Raw genomic sequence first — 18,570 nt, forward strand, 5'->3', positions numbered from 1 at the left:
CAAGTTACACAGCATCCTGACTTAGAAGTATATCGCCGTTCCTTTGTCGTCGCTGGATCAAAATCCTGGAACTCCCTCCCTAACAGCACTGTGGGAGTACCTTCACCACACGGACTGCAGCGGTTCAAGAAGGTGGCTCACCACCACTTTCTCACAGGCAATTAGGGATGGGCAATAAATGCCGGCCTTGTCAGCGATGCCCACATCCCAGGAATGAATAAAAAAGACTTTTGTTTGCCAAAAGGGCATGCATTTTGGAAAGTCCGAAGGTGTTATTTTAATATTGCAGTTAGAGCAATTCTAAATCTTGCATGAACCGAAGATGTTGCTTAATTCTAATGTTGATCTTCTAGTTTATTTATAATAAATGGATTATTTTCTTTACAATGTCATGGATTATGCCTGAAGTGCCTTTAGGAAAAAGAGCCCATTAAGTTAAATAGAAAATGAAAACCATGTCAAGATAAATAGGCATTTTCACAAATTAGAAGAACTCCGTGTGCCTTTTGTCCCTACCACAGCTCTTGGGTGAATGAATATTCACTTCTGCCTCTATTATATCCGTTTATTATTTACTGCAATGCAACATGATATTTTATATCCACGTTTCAGTGAAATTCTGCTTCTCATCAATGCCATATCCGCCGTGGCTCAGCGGGCAACACACTCGCAGAAGGCCGTGGGTCCAAGTCCCAGTCCAGAGACTTGAGCACGTACCCCAGGCTGACGTTCCCAGTGCAGTGCCGAGGGAGTGCTGCACTGTCAGAAGCGGCCCTCTTTCAGATGAGACGATAAACCGAGGGCCTAGCTGCCCTCTCGGGTGGATGTAAAAGATCCCATAGCCACTATTCTGAAAAATCAGGGCCTGAAATTAGCATCACACTGTGTTTTATAACAGAAAACGCCAAAGACCCTAAAAATGACATGGTGGGTTACAAGCTTACCACCTATTATTAGGGGAGGAGGTATCCCATTTAAAATGAACTGGTTCATGCCTTGGCTGCAATAGTAAGGAAGGGAATTTTAGACAGATGCATTAAATGCTCATGTGCCGCTTACCTCAAGTATAATTTCAGATCCTACCTTTTCATGAAAGAAAAAACTCTTGCATTTCTATAGCGCCTTTCATGAGCTCAGGACAAACCAAAGCGTTCACAGCCATTGAAGTACTTTTTGAAGTGTAGTCACTGTTGTAATGTAGGAAACGTGGCAGACAATTTGCGCACAGCAAGCTCCCACAAACAGCAATGTGATAATGACCAGATAATCTGTTTAAGTGATGTTGGTTGAGGGATAAATATTGGCCCAGGACACCGGGGAGAAGTCCCTGCTCTTCTTCAAAATAGTGCCATGGGATCTTTTACATCCACCCGAGAGGGCAGACGGAGCCTCGGTTTAATGTCTCATCTGAAAGACGGCACCTCCGACAGTGCAGCACTCCCTCGGCACTGCACTGGGAATGTCGGCCTGGGGTTTGTGCTCAAGTCTCTGGAGTGGGACTTGAACCCACGACCTGTGGCGAGCGTGTTGCCTGCTGAGCCACGGCTGACACACGGGGTCACAATCTCACTTTCTGAAGAATTTATAGTAAGCTCACTCCTTTGAAGATGTACAACAAAAAACAAAACGAATTAACTCCCTCAGTCTTCCCTTCCTCCAGCAATCAACACACTTTTCAAAGCGGAGCTTGGCGTCGTGTAACCACTTTTTGTTTTAGAAACATAGAAAACATAGGAGGAGGAGGCCATTCGGCCCTTCGAGCCTGCTCCGCCATTCAGTATGATCATGGCTGATCCTCTATCTCAATACCATATTTCCGCTCTCTCCCCATACCCCTTGATGCCTTTTGTGTTAAGAAATCTATCCATCTCCTTCTTAAATATATTCCGTGACTTGGCCTCCACAGCCTTCTGTGGTAGAGAATTCCACAGGTTCACCGCCATCTGAGTGAAGAAATTTCTCCTCATCTCAGTCCTAAGTGTCCTACCCCGTATCCTAAGACTGTGACCCCTCGTTCTAGACCCCCCAGCCAGGGGAAACAGCCTCCTTGCACCCAGTCTGTCTAGCCCTGTCAGAATTTTATACGTTTCAATGAGGTTCCCTCTCATTCTTCTAAACTCCAGTGAACACAGGCCTTTTATCCGATCGCCTCTCTGACTCTTTGCAAACTCGCCGCTGTTCTACACTACAAGCCTGCCTTGGCCCCTTACCTAGGGTTTTCCAAGAACATGGCTGCGGTTATGTGGGTTGGACCAGACTTCTGATTGTGTTGACCTACAAGGGGACCAGCCAACAGTTTGTCTGGAATGTGTAAATTGATCCTGCCTGCTGGAGAGTAATTCCAGGTCTCTGTCTCCGATTGGAGGGCGCGGGACACGGGACACAGGCTGGGCTGGGCTCCGCCTCCATAGAGGTGTGCATGCACAGAACGACTCAAACTCTGTGTCAGCAATCACTCCCGCAGAACAGACATACTCGAGGGGAGGGGGGAGGGAAGGGAAGGGAATAGAGAAAGCGGTAATCTGCCTTTTGGTGTTTTATGGCTCTTGGCTTTACCTTGTCGATGTGGTAAAAACCCCTCAATATACACAAACCCTGATTTGCTCCATAGATAATAGATGCCGTTCGCGGTGATGAAATTTTTTTTACAACTACACATTACTGTTATTTGTACGTACTTGCACGCCAACGGATACCAACTTGAATCTCTCATTTTTTTGTTTGAATAGGACGAAAAACATTTTTACCTTTTCTTTCGCATGCTTTTAATCTTTTGGACATAGAACCACAGCTCCAGGCCTACTGGCAGCAGGAGAGCACGAGGCCTCCACCCATGATGGACAAGTCTGCAAACAGCCATCTCCGCCAGGTTGAACCCCAGAGGCTGCGTCTTCAGATGTAGTATTGGCATAATTGCGGAATTAATTTCTCAAGACGAGTTCGGGAACAAGATCCGGATCTTGCAAATTCAAGAAGGATAAAAAAAGTGTACCCTGCTCTCTCTCAGTTCCAAAGTAGGGCTTCCTGCTACCAATAGATGTTCACCGAGTCTCTGCCCGAGTAGGAAGTCAATGTAATCTTCACACAGCTGACATTTTTTTCGCTGTTGCCCGAAATACCTCGGATCTGTGGCAAACTCTGGAACGATCTAGCTGTGCAGCGACGGTGCCGCTGACAAGGTGCTCACACGAGAGGGAACGCACTCGTCTAACATAAGGCAGGACGCCGTGACAGCTGTCACTGCGCAGCTAATACTGCCAAAGAAATCCTCTGTAATTCAGCAAAGTGCCAGCGTCAGCTTTGCATCCTTTTAACCCTCGGATTACCAGCACAGCATCTGCGCACATGCATGAGCCGCAGGCAACAAGATTAGTCCAACAAAAAGAAATTAGACTACAGAAATGTTTGATATTTCCAAGCCAAAGTCTGCCAAAAAAAATATTTTTGTAAGATTGCAATTGTCCCCAATTAGAATGTACTGGTGTACACTGCATGTTATAGATGGAGCAGAGTGATGTGTGGGGGGAGAAATTCAACTTAAGTGGGGTCTCAAAACGGCGGTATTAAATCGGCCCCCTGTTAAACACCCTGCCCATTCAATGGTTGAATGTAACCCCACAGTACTGAGCCTTGTATAGTGACTTGCGGACATCTCATGGGCCTCTCTTAACAGCATTCATTGCTACATAAGAAATAGGAGCAGGAGTTGGCCATTTGGCCCCTCGAGCCTGCTCCACCATTTAATGAGATCATGGCTGATCATCGCCCTCAACTCCACTTTCCTGCACTATCCCCATATCCCTTAATATTCAAAAATCTATCGATCTCTGTCTTGAATATACTCAATGACTGAGCCTCCACAGCCCTCTGGGGTAGAGAATTCCAGAGATTCACCGCCCTCTGAGTGAAGAAATTTCTCCTCATCTCAGACCTAAATGGCCGACCCCTTATTCTGAGACTGTGCCCCTGGTTCTAGACTCCCCAGTCAGGGGAAACATCCTCCCTGCATCTACCCTGTCAAGCCCAGTAAGAATTTTGTATGTTTCAATGAGATCACCTCTCATTCTTCTAAACTCTAGAGAATATAGGCCTAGTCTACTTAATCTCTCCTCATAAGACAATCCCCCCATCCCAGGAATCAGTCTGGTGAACCTTTGTTGCACTCCCTCTATGGCAAGTATATTCTTCATTAGGTAAGGAGATCAAAACTGTACACAATACTCCAGGTGTGGTCTCACCAGGGGCCTACATAATTGCAGTAAGACGTCTTCACTCTTATACTCAAATCCTCTTGTAATAAAGGCCAACATACCATTTGCTTTCCTAATTGCTTGCTGTACCTGCGTGTTAACTTTCAGTGATTCGTGTACAAGGACACCCAGGTCCCTCTGAACACCAACATTTCCCAATCTCTCACCATTTAAAAAATACTCTGCTTTGCTATTTTTCCTGCCAAAGTGGATAAGTTCACATTTCTCCACATTATATTCCATTTGCCATGTTCTTGCCCACTCACTTAGCTTGTCTATATCCCCTTGAAGCCTCTTTGCATCCTCCTCACAACTTAGATTCCCACCCAGCTTTGTATCATCAGCAAACTTAGGTATATTACATTTGGTCCCCTCATCCAAATCATTGATATAGATTGTGAATAGCTGAGGCCCAAGCACTGATCCTTGTGGTACCCCACTAGTTACAGCCTACCCACTCGAAAATGACCCGTTTATTCCTACTCTGTTTTTTGTCCATTAAGCAATCCTCACTCCATGCTAGTATATTACCCCCAATCTCATGAGCCCTAATTTTGTCTACTAACCTCTTGTGTGGCACCTTATCGAATGCCTTCTGAAAATATAAATACACCACATCCACTGGTTCCCCTTTATCTAGTCTGCTAGTTACAACCTCAAAACACTCCAACAGATTCGACAAACACGATTTCTCTTTCATAAACCCGTGTTGACTCGGCCCAATCCTATCATTATTTTCTAAGTGCCCTGTTACCACATTCTTAATAATAGATTCTATCATTTTCCCCACTACTGATGTCAGGCTAACTGGTCTGTAGTTCCCCCTTTTCTCTCTCCTTCCTTTCTTAAATAGTGGGGTTACATTTGCTACCTTCCAATCCGTGGGGACCATTCTTGAATCTATGGAACTTTGGAAAATGACAACCAATGCATCCACTATCTCTATAGCCACCTCTTTCAAAACCCTAGGATGTAGGCCATCAGATCCAGGGGATTTATCGGCTTTCAGTCCCATTAATTTCTCCAGTACTATTTTTTTACTAATACTAATTTCTTTCAGTTCCTCATTCTTGCTAGACCTTTGGTTCTCCACTATTTCCGGGAGATTTTTTGCATTTTCTTCCGTGAAGACAAACAGAAAGTATTTGTTTAACTACTCTGCCTTTCCTTATTCCCCATTATAATTTATCCTGTCTCAGCCTTTAAGGGATCCACATTTACTTTTGCTAATCTTTTCCTTTTTACATACCTATAGAAGCTTGTACAGTCTGTTTTTATGTCTCTCACTAGTTTACTCTCATATTCTATTATCCCTTTCTTTGTCAATTTCTTGATCCTCCTTTGCTGAATTCTAAAATCCTCCCAATCCTCAGGCTTACAACTCCTTTTGGCAACATTTTAAGCCTTTTCCTTTGATCTAATACTATCTTTAACTTCTCTTATTAGCCACAGTTGGACCACTTTTCCTGTGGGTTTTTTGTGCCTTAAAGGAATGTATATTTGTTGTAAATTATGTATAAATTATTTAAATGTTAACCATTGCTTCTCTACAGTCATACATTTTAATGTAGTTTCCCAATCTACCTTAGCCAACTCGCCCCTCATACCTACATAGTTTGCTTTGCTTAGATTTAAGACCCTAGTTTCAGATTTAACTAAATCACTTTCAAACTCAATATAAAATTCTATCATATTATGGTGACTCTTCCCTAAAGGCCCCTTTACTACAAGGTTATCAATTAACACTTTCGTGTTGCACAATACTAGATCTAAAATAGCCTGTTCCCTAATTGGTTTCTCAACATACTGATCTAGAAAACTATCTTGTATACATTCCATGAATTCGCCCTCCACACTATTACTGCAAATTTGGTTTCCCAGTCTATATGTAGATTAAAGTCCCCCATGATTACTGTATTACCCTTGTTACATGCACCTCTAATTTCCTGATTTATACTCTGCCCTACATTGCAACTACTGTTTGGGGGCCTATAAACAACTCCCACCAATGTTTTCTGCCCCTTGCTGTTTCTCAGCTCCACCCAAACTGATTTGACTTCTTCATTTTCAGAGCTGAGATCCTTTCTCTCTACTGTCTTTATCCCATCCTTTATTATCAGGGCTACCCCGCCTCCTTTTCCATTTTGCCTATCTCTTCTAAAAGTTAAGTATCCTGGAATATTTAGTTCCCAGCCATGGCCACATTGCAACCACATCTCCGTAATGGCTATTAGATCAAACCTATTAATTTCTATCTGCGCTAATAATTCATCTATTTTGTTGCGAATGCTTCGCGCATTCAGATATAGTGCCTTTAGCTTTGACTTATTTCTCTTTTTCTCTGATGTCACCTTAGTCACTGATACCTTATTACCTTTGTTATTCTCTCTGTTCCTTCCTGACACACTCTGCTTATTTTTACCCGAAACTCTGCTCTGCTTTAGCGTCTTGACATTTCTCGTGTTGCTTTTAAATTTACTCTTTCCTGAATCCTCCCACCGCCCCCTTCATTAGTTTAAAGCCCCTGTCTACTGCCCTAGTTATTCGGTTCACCAGGACACTGGTCCCAGCACTGTTTAAGTGGAGCCCGTCCCAACGGAACAGCTCCCTCTTTCCCCAGTACTGGTGCCAGTGCCCCATGAACTGGAACCCCTTCCTCCCACACCACACTTTGAAACATGCCTTTAAACCTCTAATCTGTTTGTCCCTATGCCAATTTACGCGTGGCTCAGGTAACAATCCAGGAGGTTATTACCTTTTGAGGTTCTGCTTTTGAATTTGGATCCTTGCTCCTCAAACTCCCTCAGCAGAACCTCATTCCTAGTTCTACCTATGTCGCTGGTTCCTACAGAACAGAGATTCTTTTGATATGACTAGGGCAGAGCAGCAGAACTATGCAAGACATAGGGGTGGATGAGGAAAGGTTTTATTCAACCTTTTATTGAGGAGCAGGGCCAGAGTCTGATATTCTGCGTGCTACTGGGAAACTATACTGGCCACAAGCATTGTGTTTTATATAAAATGAGAACAGCAGGATAGCCTGAACTCTATTACAACCTCTTCATTGTCTGGTGACCTTGAAACACACTACAGATTGACACATTCAATAATTGCAACGTTTCAAGAGGTTCGACGAGCCTCCTCACGTGTTGGTGAGCTGTAGCTTTATTCTCCTCGATGGCACACGCGTGCACAATTGCACTGCTTTCACAGCCTTCGATGCATGCACAAGCTTCGGCCAGAAGAGAGTCGCTACTGTTCTACACAAGTTTGGAGAGGGGAGGGGCCACAAAATCCAATTCGATAAAAAAAGACTTGCATTTCTATAGCGCCTTTCACAACCACCGGACGTCTCAAAGCGCTTTACAGCCAATTAAGTACTTTTTGAAGAGCAGTCACTGTTGTAATGTAGGAAACACAGCAGCCAATTTGTGCACAGCAAGCTCCCACAAACAGCAATGTGATGATGACCGGATCATCTGTTTTTGTTATGTTGGTTGAGGGATAAATATTGGCCCCAGGATACCGGGGAGAACTCCCCCTGCTCTTCTTCGAAATAGTGCCCGTGGGATTTTTTTACGTCCACCTGAGAGGGCAGACGGGGCGCCTCGGTTTAACATCTCATCCGAAAGACGGCACCTCCAACAGTGCAGCACTCCCTCAGCACTGCACTGGAGTGTCAGCCTAGATTTTTGTGCTCAAGTCTCTGGGGTGGGACTTGAACCCACAACCTTCTGACTCAGAGGTGAGAGTGCTGCCCACTGAGCCACAGCTGACAAAAATAGCAGAATCTAGAGCACGTTTCCTGGCAATCACCCTGCTCAGTCACACCTCAAAGTAAAGTATTCAGAAGGTCAGTGAGGTGACACTGGACCACAATGCCCAACCACACACACAAAGAGCGAGAGAGTCTACCGGAGTTGGGCCTGAAGAGCAATTAAATTCTGACCTCGCATAGTATTTACTTAACAGCAATTATTATAGATTAACACATTGGGGGTACCAGGGAACACGAGTTTAAACTATGTAAGGGTAGGAATAGACTAGGTGTTGGGCGGTTCTTCTTTCCCCCCAGAGAGTGGTGAGCCTCTGGAATACATTGCCGGCAGAGATCCTATCATATAGAAGGCAAGTGTCTTTATAGACAACACTTGGCCCATTAGAGCTCCTGAACTGGTTTCGATTGTCTGAGGGGACTGGAGAGCAATTTCACAGCCAACTGGGTGAAGAAATTCCTCCTCATTTCAGTCCTAAATGGCTTACCCCTTATCCTTAGACTGTGACCCCTGGTTCTGGACTGCCCCGCCATCGGGATAGAAACAGAGTCCCAGGGAGAGGCACAGAGACCCAGAGAGAGGCACAGAGACCCAGAGAGAGGCAGAGTCCCAGGGAGAGGCAGAGTCCCAGGGAGAGGCAGAGTCCCAGAGGGAGGCACAGAGTCCCAGAGAGAGGCAGAGTCCCAGGGAGAGGCACAGAGACCCAGAGAGAGGCACAGAGTCCCAGAGAGAGGCACAGAGTCCCAGAGAGAGGCACAGAGTCCCAGAGAGAGGCACAGAGTCCCAGAGAGAGGCAGAGTCCCAGGGAGAGGCACAGAGACCCAGAGAGAGGCACAGAGACCCAGAGAGAGGCACAGAGACCCAGAGAGAGGCACAGTCCCAGAGAGAGGCACAGAGACCCAGAGAGACGGAGTTGCAGTGAGAGGCAAAAATGCTTTCAAATTTGAAGGCAGCTGGATAGCGTTTGAATTGAAAGCCGCAACCATCCCGATGCTCAAAATCCAATTGCAAAATTTCTTTTCATACGAATCTTTATTACAAAGTATTTACTGCACTGAAACGGGCCATTCGGCCCAAGAGGTCTATGCCAGCGTTGATTCGCCACATGAGCCTCCTTCCACCTTTCTTCACCTCACCGCCCCCTCCCCCATCAACATCTCCTTCTCTTCCTTTCTCCCTCATGTGTCTATCTAGCTTCCCCTTAAAATGCATCAATGCGAGTCGCCTCAACCACTCCCTGTGGTAACGAGTTCCAGCGCCTTCTCATATAATTCACTTCCTGTTTCTCGTTCCGTTCAATTTCTTATGTCATTTCTAATCAAGATTGTTTATTTTTCTGGTCAAGGTTTTTTTTTAAATTTAAATCTTGAATCTGTAACTCAATACCCAATATGATGAAGATCACAGTTGCCCTCATTTGATATTACTGCACAACTATTATGGTTTGAAATCCATATTTTGTTTTTTTAATATCGTTTTTTCACTCTCTTTTCCCAACACCCTTAATTGCCAGGAAATATAAATAATCAGTATCAGTCATAAATGAACTTCCTGCAAAAAATGAGAGAGGTCTTCATAGAATGATACAGCACAGAAGGAGGCCATTCGACCCATCATGCCTGTGCTGGTCATTCAACGTCGATGGATGAACAAATGAAGATAGGCTGTCTGCTCTCTCTCAGGTGGACTTGAAAGATCCCATGGCACTATTTCGAAGAGGAGCAGGGGAGTTCTCCCCAGTATCCTGGCCAATATTTATCCCTCAACCAACGTCACTAAAACAGATGATCTGGGCATTATCACATTGCTGTTTGTGGGAGCTTGCTGTGCGCAAATTGGCTGCTGCGTTTCCCACATTACAACCGTGACCACACTTTAAAAAGTACTTCATTGGCTGTAAAGCACTTTGAGACGTCCGGTGGTTGTGAAAAGCGCTATATAAATGCAAGTCTTCCTTTCTTCTTTACGCTTATTTTATGCCTTCAAATTTCTTCCAGTGGAGTAACCATTAACTTGTAATAAAGAATTTCATTGCAAGATGCCAGAAAATGCAGTCAGCCAACATTAAACAAGACTAAGATTATTTCCATGTTAAGTCGCCAGTGATGGCACTCAAATAAAATCGTCAAACTCCAGCCCTCTATTGCTCAATGTCATGGCTGCTGTGACATCTTAGCAAATGTGGCGTCCACGGGTACACTGTGTACTGGCTACTGTGCTCAGACCCAAAGTACTGTAACATATTGTATGCGAGAACATCTTTAGCCCATCACGGTTGCCATCTGTGTGTGCAGAACCTCGGAGGCGCTAATTACTGCGAGCCGTTGGATTTCACTGGGTCTTTCCCTGACAGAGTTCCCAGATCAGCGATCCAAAAAAAATAATCTAAAATCAAAGCAGGGTACTGTTTCCAATTATTTGAAGATAAAATGCAACTTACTATAGTCTCTCTCAATGTTTCAGGGTCCGTGGGAAAACCTCATAAGGATATTTTAAAATTCTCACCTTTGCTTTCAAACCCTTCCAAAGGTTTGCCCCTTTCCCAGTTCTGCAACCTCCTCCAGCCCTACAACCCTCAGATCTCTGCACTCCTCCAACTCTGGCCTCTTGAGCAGTCCCGATTTTCATTGCTCCACCACTGGCGGCCGTGTTTTCAGCTGCCTAGACCCTAAGCTCTGGACTTCCCTCCCTTAGCCTCTCCGCCTCTCGCTCCTCCTTTACGACCTCAACACCGAGCTCTTTGGCCAAGTTTTTGGTCATCTTTCCTAATGGCCCGTAAATTTGCAGTCAGCGGCAAAGCAAAAGGCGTCCGCCCCTGGCCCCGAAGAAAGCGAACTGTGTAGCGAGAAGTTTGCCTTTCTCGACGCTCAACTGATCCCAGCGCTGTGTAATGGGAATTCCTCGTACGAAGCTGCAGTGACGTCAACAAGCGGCCTAAGCAGCCAATTACATTGCAGCATTCTCACAGATAGGAAACCAGGAAATGAGAAGCTGCTTTCATCCGGACTTTTTAAAAATGTTACAGAGGGTGAAATAAAAGATTGGGACTCTCATATGGGGATAAGGTAGAAGCTGAAATATCAAGAGCAAACTAAAAAGTTTTTTTTTATTGTAATTTTTTATCACCATGGAGAAATTTGACACTCCACAAATATAAAAAACAAATGCTCTAGCCCTGAAAAAATAATTTATCAGTCAATATGCAGTTAAAATCCAGTTACACCTATTCCAACAAGGCTTAACATTTACTGTAATACAGGTTGAGCGTCCCGAATCCAGCAACCTCGGGACCAAGGCCGAGCCGGTTTTTTCCCGGACTTCGGAAAGTGTTTCTGATGTCCGAAGTCCGGCAAAGCCCGAGCCTAGGTTGCACTACTTCCGGTTTTTGGTCAGCCTCCTTCAGGGTGTCCGGATTCCGGAACATTTCCGGATCTCCAGATTTGGGACGCTCCACCTGTATTTAACAGCAGCAATAGCATGGAAAAGACCAAGTTTTCGTCAGTTTCACCGATTACACGGATTGCCGGCTATGTGGGGAGGCGGGGTTGGGGGAGGGGGGGGGGGGCGGGGGAAGAAACATAGAAGATAGGAGGAGTAGGCCATTCAGCCCCTTGAGCCTGCTCCGCCATTTAATGAGATCATGGCTGATCATCCAAATTCAGTACCCGGTCCCTGCTTTCTCCCCATATCCCTTGATCCCTTTAGCCTCAAGAAATATATCTAACTCCTTCTTGAACATATTTAATGAATTGGCCTCAACTGCCTTCTGTGGTAGAGAAATCCACAGGTTCACCACTCTCTGGGTGAAGAAATTCCTCCTCATCTCTGTCCTAAATGGCTTACCCCTTATCCTTAGACTGTGACCCCTGGTTCTGCAAGAGTCCCGTAGCACAGCCTGTATCGGAGCAGTGAATGATTGACTGCAACGTCAGGATTTCCGCATTTCGAGGCGCAGGCGGTAAATCCTGAAGTTGCGGTCAGTTTCAGAGGGGCAGTGACACACGAACGCAATTTCCGGGGCCTATATCACTCTGATCTGGCTCGCTTCAAAACTTTCTTCGCTAATCCCTCCTTTCAAGCGCCTTGGGGACGTTTGGCTACGTTGAAAGGCGCTATATAAATGCAAGTTGTTGTTGCTGACAGGATGCAGTGAAAGCCAAATGCCGCAGAGGTACTGTGCACAATATACAAAAAGGATTTATCTGCTTTAATTTGAGATTACAGCTAATCTAAAAATGACAGTCTCCCGATGGTTCATTCCCCATTTTTCCAGCCGACTCCTGGTTTTCATTCAAGCAATAAATTAAAACAGCAAAAATGCCAAGTAGCATTGTGCGGACACTGAACGGATAAACATACATGTATCTTCTGAAAGATTCAAAATAAAAATTAACTCCCTTTGCTTGGGCTGTGTCCGGCCACAGGAGTTGTTTCTACATTATCTGCTTTAAATAAATGAATGAAAACTCTACTTGTGCTCACTCCAGGGTAGTGCTTCTTTTAAAAAATAAAATAAACCATAGTGTATCCTCAATTCTTGCCAAGTGGAGGCCAGTAGCCTCTCCATATGGGTGGTGGGGGGAGGAATTTAAGTTCTCCAGGAGTGTCCTCCCTGGGCTAGTTTCGCGGACCCACTCGAGGCCAGTTCAGAGGAATATCCCAAGAGGGTGTTGCCACAAATACTCTCTCAGCTACGATCCAAGGAGAGGGAAAGCACCATCATCTGTCACATGAGACGTTAAACAGAGGCGCCATCTGCTCTCAGATGTAAAAGATTCCCATGGCACAATTTGAAAGAAGAGCCGGGGAGTTATCCCTGGTGCCCTAGCCAATATTTATCCCTCAACCAACATCACTGAAACAGATTATCTGGTCATTAGAAACAGAAAAATAGGAGCAGGAGTAGGCCATTCAGCCCTTCGAGCCTGCTCCACCATTCAGAATGATCATGGCTGATCCTCTATCTCAATACCATATTCCTGCTCTCTCCCCATACCCCTTGACATCTTTTGTGTCTAGAAATCTATCTATCTCCTTCTTAAATATATTCAGTGACTTGGCCTCCGCAGCCTTCTGTGGTAGAGAATTCTACAGGTTCACCACCCTCTGAGTGAAGACATTTCTCCTCATCTCAGTCCTAAATGTCCTACCCCGTATCCTGAGACTGTGACCCCTCGTTCTAGACACCCCAACCAGGGGAAACATCCTCCCTGCATCCAGTCTGTCTAGCCCTGTCAGAATTGTATACTTTTCAATTAGATCCCCTCTCATTCTTCTAAACTCTAGTGAATACAGGCCTAGTCGACCCAATCTCTTCTCATACGACAGTCCTGCCATCCCAGGAATCAGTCTGGTGAACCTTCGCTGCACTCCCTCTATGGCAAGTATATCCTTTCTTAGGGGCATTATCGCATTGCTGTTTGTGGGAGCTTGCGGTGTGCAAACTGGCTGCCGCATTTCCTACATTACAACAGTGACTACACATCAAAAGTACTTCATTGGCTGTAAAGCACTTCAGAACATGCCGAGGTCATGAAAGGCACTATAGAGATATGTCTTCCTTTCAGAGTACGAGAAAGATCATGACAAGACAGAGAGGAAAGCAAGAACATTAATGGATGGGGACAAGAAAGTGAGAAAGGAGAGCGCATGAAATAAAAAGAGTATGCATGAGAGTGAAAGGGAAGCGAGGGAAGAGGGGAAGAAAGGAGAGGAAGAAAAGAAAGGAGGGGCAACAGAAAGGGGTGGGGAGACACACACACACTGGGGGAGAGTGTGAGGAGGTGAGAGTAAGAGACTGGGGGAGAGAGATGAAAGAAAGAAAAAGATAGGGAAACAAAAAGGAGGGAGAAAGGAATGAGGAGATAAGGTTACACAAAAGCTTGTTACTTCTGCTGTTCTGTAATGATTGTGATAGAATTGGTAATGTGATTGCTACGTTGACCATTGTGAGCAATCAAGTTGTACATTCGCATTTGAAGGGCCAGGGTTTGACTCCCAGTATTCAGCACCACATCAATGGAAGTCCCTACAAGGGGAGGTTCTCCAATAGACATTCTAACCCCAGGTTGCTAGATGCTGGAGCTTTTCCTTCTTCCTATTAATCTAAAAGGATAAGGAAGGAAATCGAATTGGACCACCTCTAGCCGCACCCCCGACAAACAGCTCCCACTGGGGCATTCATGGGGAAGATCACGGTTACAAGCCTTCGGCCCTACCAAAGCAGCTAAAGCAGTACCTATATAGTAATGGAACAGGGTAAAGAAATGTTACTTCTTTCAGAAACCCACTTACGTCTACAGTTTCCCCTCCAAATACATATCTTTTGACAGCTCTGCCATCTGATCAATCTTGAGCCAGATAGGCTGAGCTTGTTTACTAAGAGACGGAATCCGCCTATTGAATGCTGTTGGCCAACAGCGTCGAAGCTAACCTCAGATTTCTGTGGGAATGGAGATTACTTGATCACCAAAACACATTTGTTTACCAGTTTATAAATAAGACAAATTAAAAGCATTTTGCAAGCTGACGTAAAGGAAAGGATTAAACTCGCTCAGAATCAAGGCCAGACCACACAATTTTACTTAACCTCACAGACCTATCCACTGCTCCGTTCTCACGTTGCACCCAAGACGACTGGAGTTCCATTGCCATCAACAAAAAGGAGAATCTGCAGACTTCACTTTACCCTCTGTTGATATCGGTACTTAGATGTGTACACATTTAACGGAAAGGCGAGGCTTGAAACAAAATGGTGTTTTATTCCGACGCTCATAGGAACAGGAGTAGGGCATTCAGCCCCGCGAGCCCTTTCCACCATTCAGTCAGATCATGGCAGATCGGCATCTCAACTCCAACCAGCTACCTTGGTTCCATAACCCTCAACACCCTTGCCTAACAAAAATCGATCAGTCTTGGTTTTAAAATTTTCAATTGACCCCCCCACAAGCCGCAACAGCCTTTTGGGAGGGTGAGAGTTCCAGATTTCCACTACCCGTTGTGTGAAGAAGTGCTTCCCGACATTGCCCCTGAACGGCCTAGCTCTAACTTTAAGGTTATGCCCCCTTGTTCTGGACTGCCCCCGCCCACTCATACTGCCGTTAGCCCAAGCTGTAAATATTCATTATTGCACTTACATGGCAAAAGCAAGTTTCAAACAAGAGAATAGTTGCTGAAATGCACTGCTCCCGAGTTAGTGCCATGTTGGCCCTCATAGAAACATAGAAGATAGGAGCAGGAGTAGGCCATTTGGCCCCTCGAGCTTGCTCCGCCATTCAATGCGATCATGGCTGATCATCCAAATTCAGTACCCTGTCCCTGCCTTCTCCCCATACCCCTTGATCCCTTTAGCCTTAAGAAATATATCCAACTCCTTCTTGAATATATTACTGTGGAGTCAGCGCACTTTGGATGCTGCTGGAGGTAATCTGTAGGTTGCCAACAAGATCCGGGTAGGACGTCTCGGTGCTGCCTGGGCCATAAAGGCCTGGTTAAAGGGCGTGTCAAACGGAAGCCCCATGAAAGGCCCAGGAGGTCATTTTTTTAAATGTAAATAGGGGCGAGGACTTTTATAGCACCAGCCTCCAATGAGTCTAGGACTAGGGGGCATAGCCTAAAAATTATGGAGTTAGGTCACAGATCAGCCATGATCTCATTGAATGGCAGTACAGGCAGGTGGGGCAAAAGGGTCTATGTTCCTAATTGTACTAAGTTATATTGCCAGATGCTGTGATTCGTTAGTCGATGGTCTTCTGGTTAATTTCAACAATCCTTCCCCTGCAAATGAGCTTGTGTTGTTAATGGGCAGCGGCACCCCAAGCAGATGCCTCTTCAGGGAGATGGGAAGAGAGCAGCACCGTGCTGCCAAGCTGCAGGTTCAGCAACAGGGGAACAAGTGCGGGCATGCGAGAAAAGGAGGAGGGTGGTGCTGGTTTGTCGGTGAGGCTTCACATGTTTTATTCCAGGTGGGACGGATCCAGTGAAAGAGCGCTTCGGGTTGCCTACCCTCATCTACCTCTAAGTAAGCCATATGGTACATGGATAGGGGTGATAGCACAGTACTGTACACAGCCTCCATCATTAAGGGTAAAGTTCTAACAGCATTCTGAAACAAGCACAGAGGCAGCACAACTATTTTTCGCTTAAAATACCCCCCAAAAATAAAAGCCCTTCTTACATAGTATTTACAGCACAGAAACAGATCTTTCGGCCCAACTGGTTTATGCCGATGTTTAAGTTCCACATGAGCCATCTCCCACCCCTCTTCATCTAACCCCATCAACATAACCTTCTTTTCCTTTGTCCCTCGTGTGTTTATCTAGCTTCACCTTAAATGCTTAAATCCCCTTAACTACTCCATGTGGTAGCGAGTTCCACATTCTAACCAATCTCTGGCTAAAGAAGTTTCCCCTGAATTCCTTAGTGGATTTATTAGTGACTATCTTATATTTAAGGCCCCTAGTTTTGGCCTCCACCACAAGTGGGAACATCTTCTCTATGTCTACCCTATCAAACCCCTTCACAATCTTAATGACCTCTAATAGGTCACCTCTCAGTCTTCTCTTTTCTAGAAAAAGAGCCCCTGCCTGGTCAATTGTTCCTGATAGGTATAAACTCTCAGTTCTGGTATCATCCTTGTAAAACTTTTGTGCACCTTCTCCAATGTCTCTATATCCTTAAGACAGGTGCCAGCTCCCCTCCAAGTCACACACCATCCTGACTTGGGAATATATCACCGATCCTTCATAGTCGCTGGGTCAAAATCCTGGAACTCCCTCCCTAACAGCACTGTGTGAGCACCTTCACCACGTGGACTGCAGTGGTTCAAGGCGGCGGCTCACCACCATCTTCTCGAGGGGCAATTAGGGATGGGCAATAAATGCTGGCCTTGTCAGTGACGCCCACATCCCAGGAACATTAAAAAAAGAAACAGCAACTCTGGAAGTTTTGGGCCAGGTATTCCCGGTAGCAGTCTGCACACCCAGCACTGGAGCAGGGATTCCAAGCCTAATGGAACATCCATTGACTGCTTTATTGATCCACTAGGCACACCCACCATTATGCTTTACAGTAATGCTATTTTCTGCTTCAAAATTAAGTTTTTTTTTTAGTGCAACTGATGTTCTCGCTTCTCTAAACCTTTCACCTTCCAACCACATATCCGCAGCATAACAAAGACCGCCTACTTCCACCTCCGTAACATCACCCGTCTCCGCCCTTGCCTCAGCTGATCCGTTGCTGAAACCCTCATCCATACCTTGGTTACCTCGAGACTTGACTATTCCAACTCACTCCCAGCTGGCCTCCCACATTCCACCCTACGTAAACTTGAGGTCATCCAAAACTCGGCTGCCCGTGTCCTAACTCGCACCAAGTCCCGTTCGCCCATCACCCCTGTGCTCGCTGACCTACATTGGCTCCCGGTTAAGCAGCGCCTCGATTTCAAAATTCTCATCCTTATTTTCAAATCCCGCCATGGCCTCGCCCCTCCCTATCTCTCTAATCTCCTTCAGCCTCACAACCCCCCTCCTCTAATTCTGCTCTCTTGATCAACCCTGATTATAATCGCTCAACCACTGGCGGCCGTGCCTTCTGTTTCCTGGGCCCTAAGCTCTGGAATTCCCTGCCTAAACCTGTCCGCCTCTCGACCTCTCTTTCCTTCTTTAAGACGCTCCTTAAAACCTACCTCTTTGACCAAGCTTTTGGTCACCTGCCCTAATTTCTCCTTATGTGGCTCGGTGTCAAATTTTTTGTCTCATAATACTCCTGTGCAGCGCCTTGGGACGTTTTACTATGTTAAAGGTGCTATATAAATACAAGTTGTTGTTGTTGTTCTTAGGACATCCCAAAGTGCTTCACAGCCAATGCATTACATTTAAAAGTGTACAATCACCTCTACATCGAGGAGACCAAACGCAGATTGGGTGACCGCTTTGTGGAACACCTCCGTTCAGTCCGTAAGGGTGACCCCGAGCTTCCGGTCGCCTGTCACTTTAATTCACCGTTCCATCCCCACTCGGACCTCACCGTCCGCGGCCTCTTGCATTGTTCCACGGAAGCTCAGTGTAAGCTCGAGGAACAGCACCTCATCTTCCGATTAGGCACTTTACAGCCTTCCGGACTCAATATAGAGTTCAACAATTTCAGATCATAACCTCGGCCCCTGTTATATTTTTAATCCACACTTTTGGTTTGTAACTTTTCCTTTTCTCTCTCTCTCCCACATGACAGCTGTCGTTCACTCTGCCAACGCATTTCACACTTCATCTCGAGCCATTGTTTGTCTCTTTACCTGTCCAATTACCATCTCGTCTCGCCTTGAATATCTCTTAATGTCTCTTCTTTCATCCCCTCCCCCATTTCCCAGCCCCCAAACTGCCTTTTGTTTAGTTTCATTTCCTGCCTTTTCTCTCAGTTCTGTAGAAGGGTCCCAGACCTGAAACGTTAACTCTGTTTCTCTCTCCACGGATGTTGCCTGACCTGCTGAGTTTTTCCAGCATTTTCTGTTGTTATTTCAGATTTCCAGCATCCGCAGTATTTTGCGA

At 45.5% G+C, this 18,570-nt stretch overlaps 1 protein-coding gene across 2 annotated transcripts in view; it reads right to left on the reverse strand.

Moving 5' to 3' along the window:
• Positions 1–18,570, reverse strand: part of gpsm1b (G protein signaling modulator 1b) — a 306,395-nt gene that overhangs the window by 227,536 nt on the left and 60,289 nt on the right. Inside the window, exon 1 of one of the 2 annotated variants that reach the window (XM_085965372.1) lies at positions 2,748–3,240. The exons of the other annotated variant lie outside the window; for it this stretch is intronic. Within the exon in view, the coding sequence (XP_085821498.1) occupies positions 2,748–2,911 (164 nt within the window). The 5' untranslated portion in view covers positions 2,912–3,240. Of the gene's footprint in view, positions 1–2,747; positions 3,241–18,570 lie in introns of those variants that run through there. 2 annotated transcript variants of the gene reach the window in all.

Source organism: Somniosus microcephalus, chromosome 23 (genome assembly GCF_052327205.1).
Source record: "Somniosus microcephalus isolate GS21.2 chromosome 23, FLI_Smic_1.0, whole genome shotgun sequence".
Taxonomy (NCBI): Eukaryota; Metazoa; Chordata; class Chondrichthyes; order Squaliformes; family Somniosidae; genus Somniosus; species Somniosus microcephalus.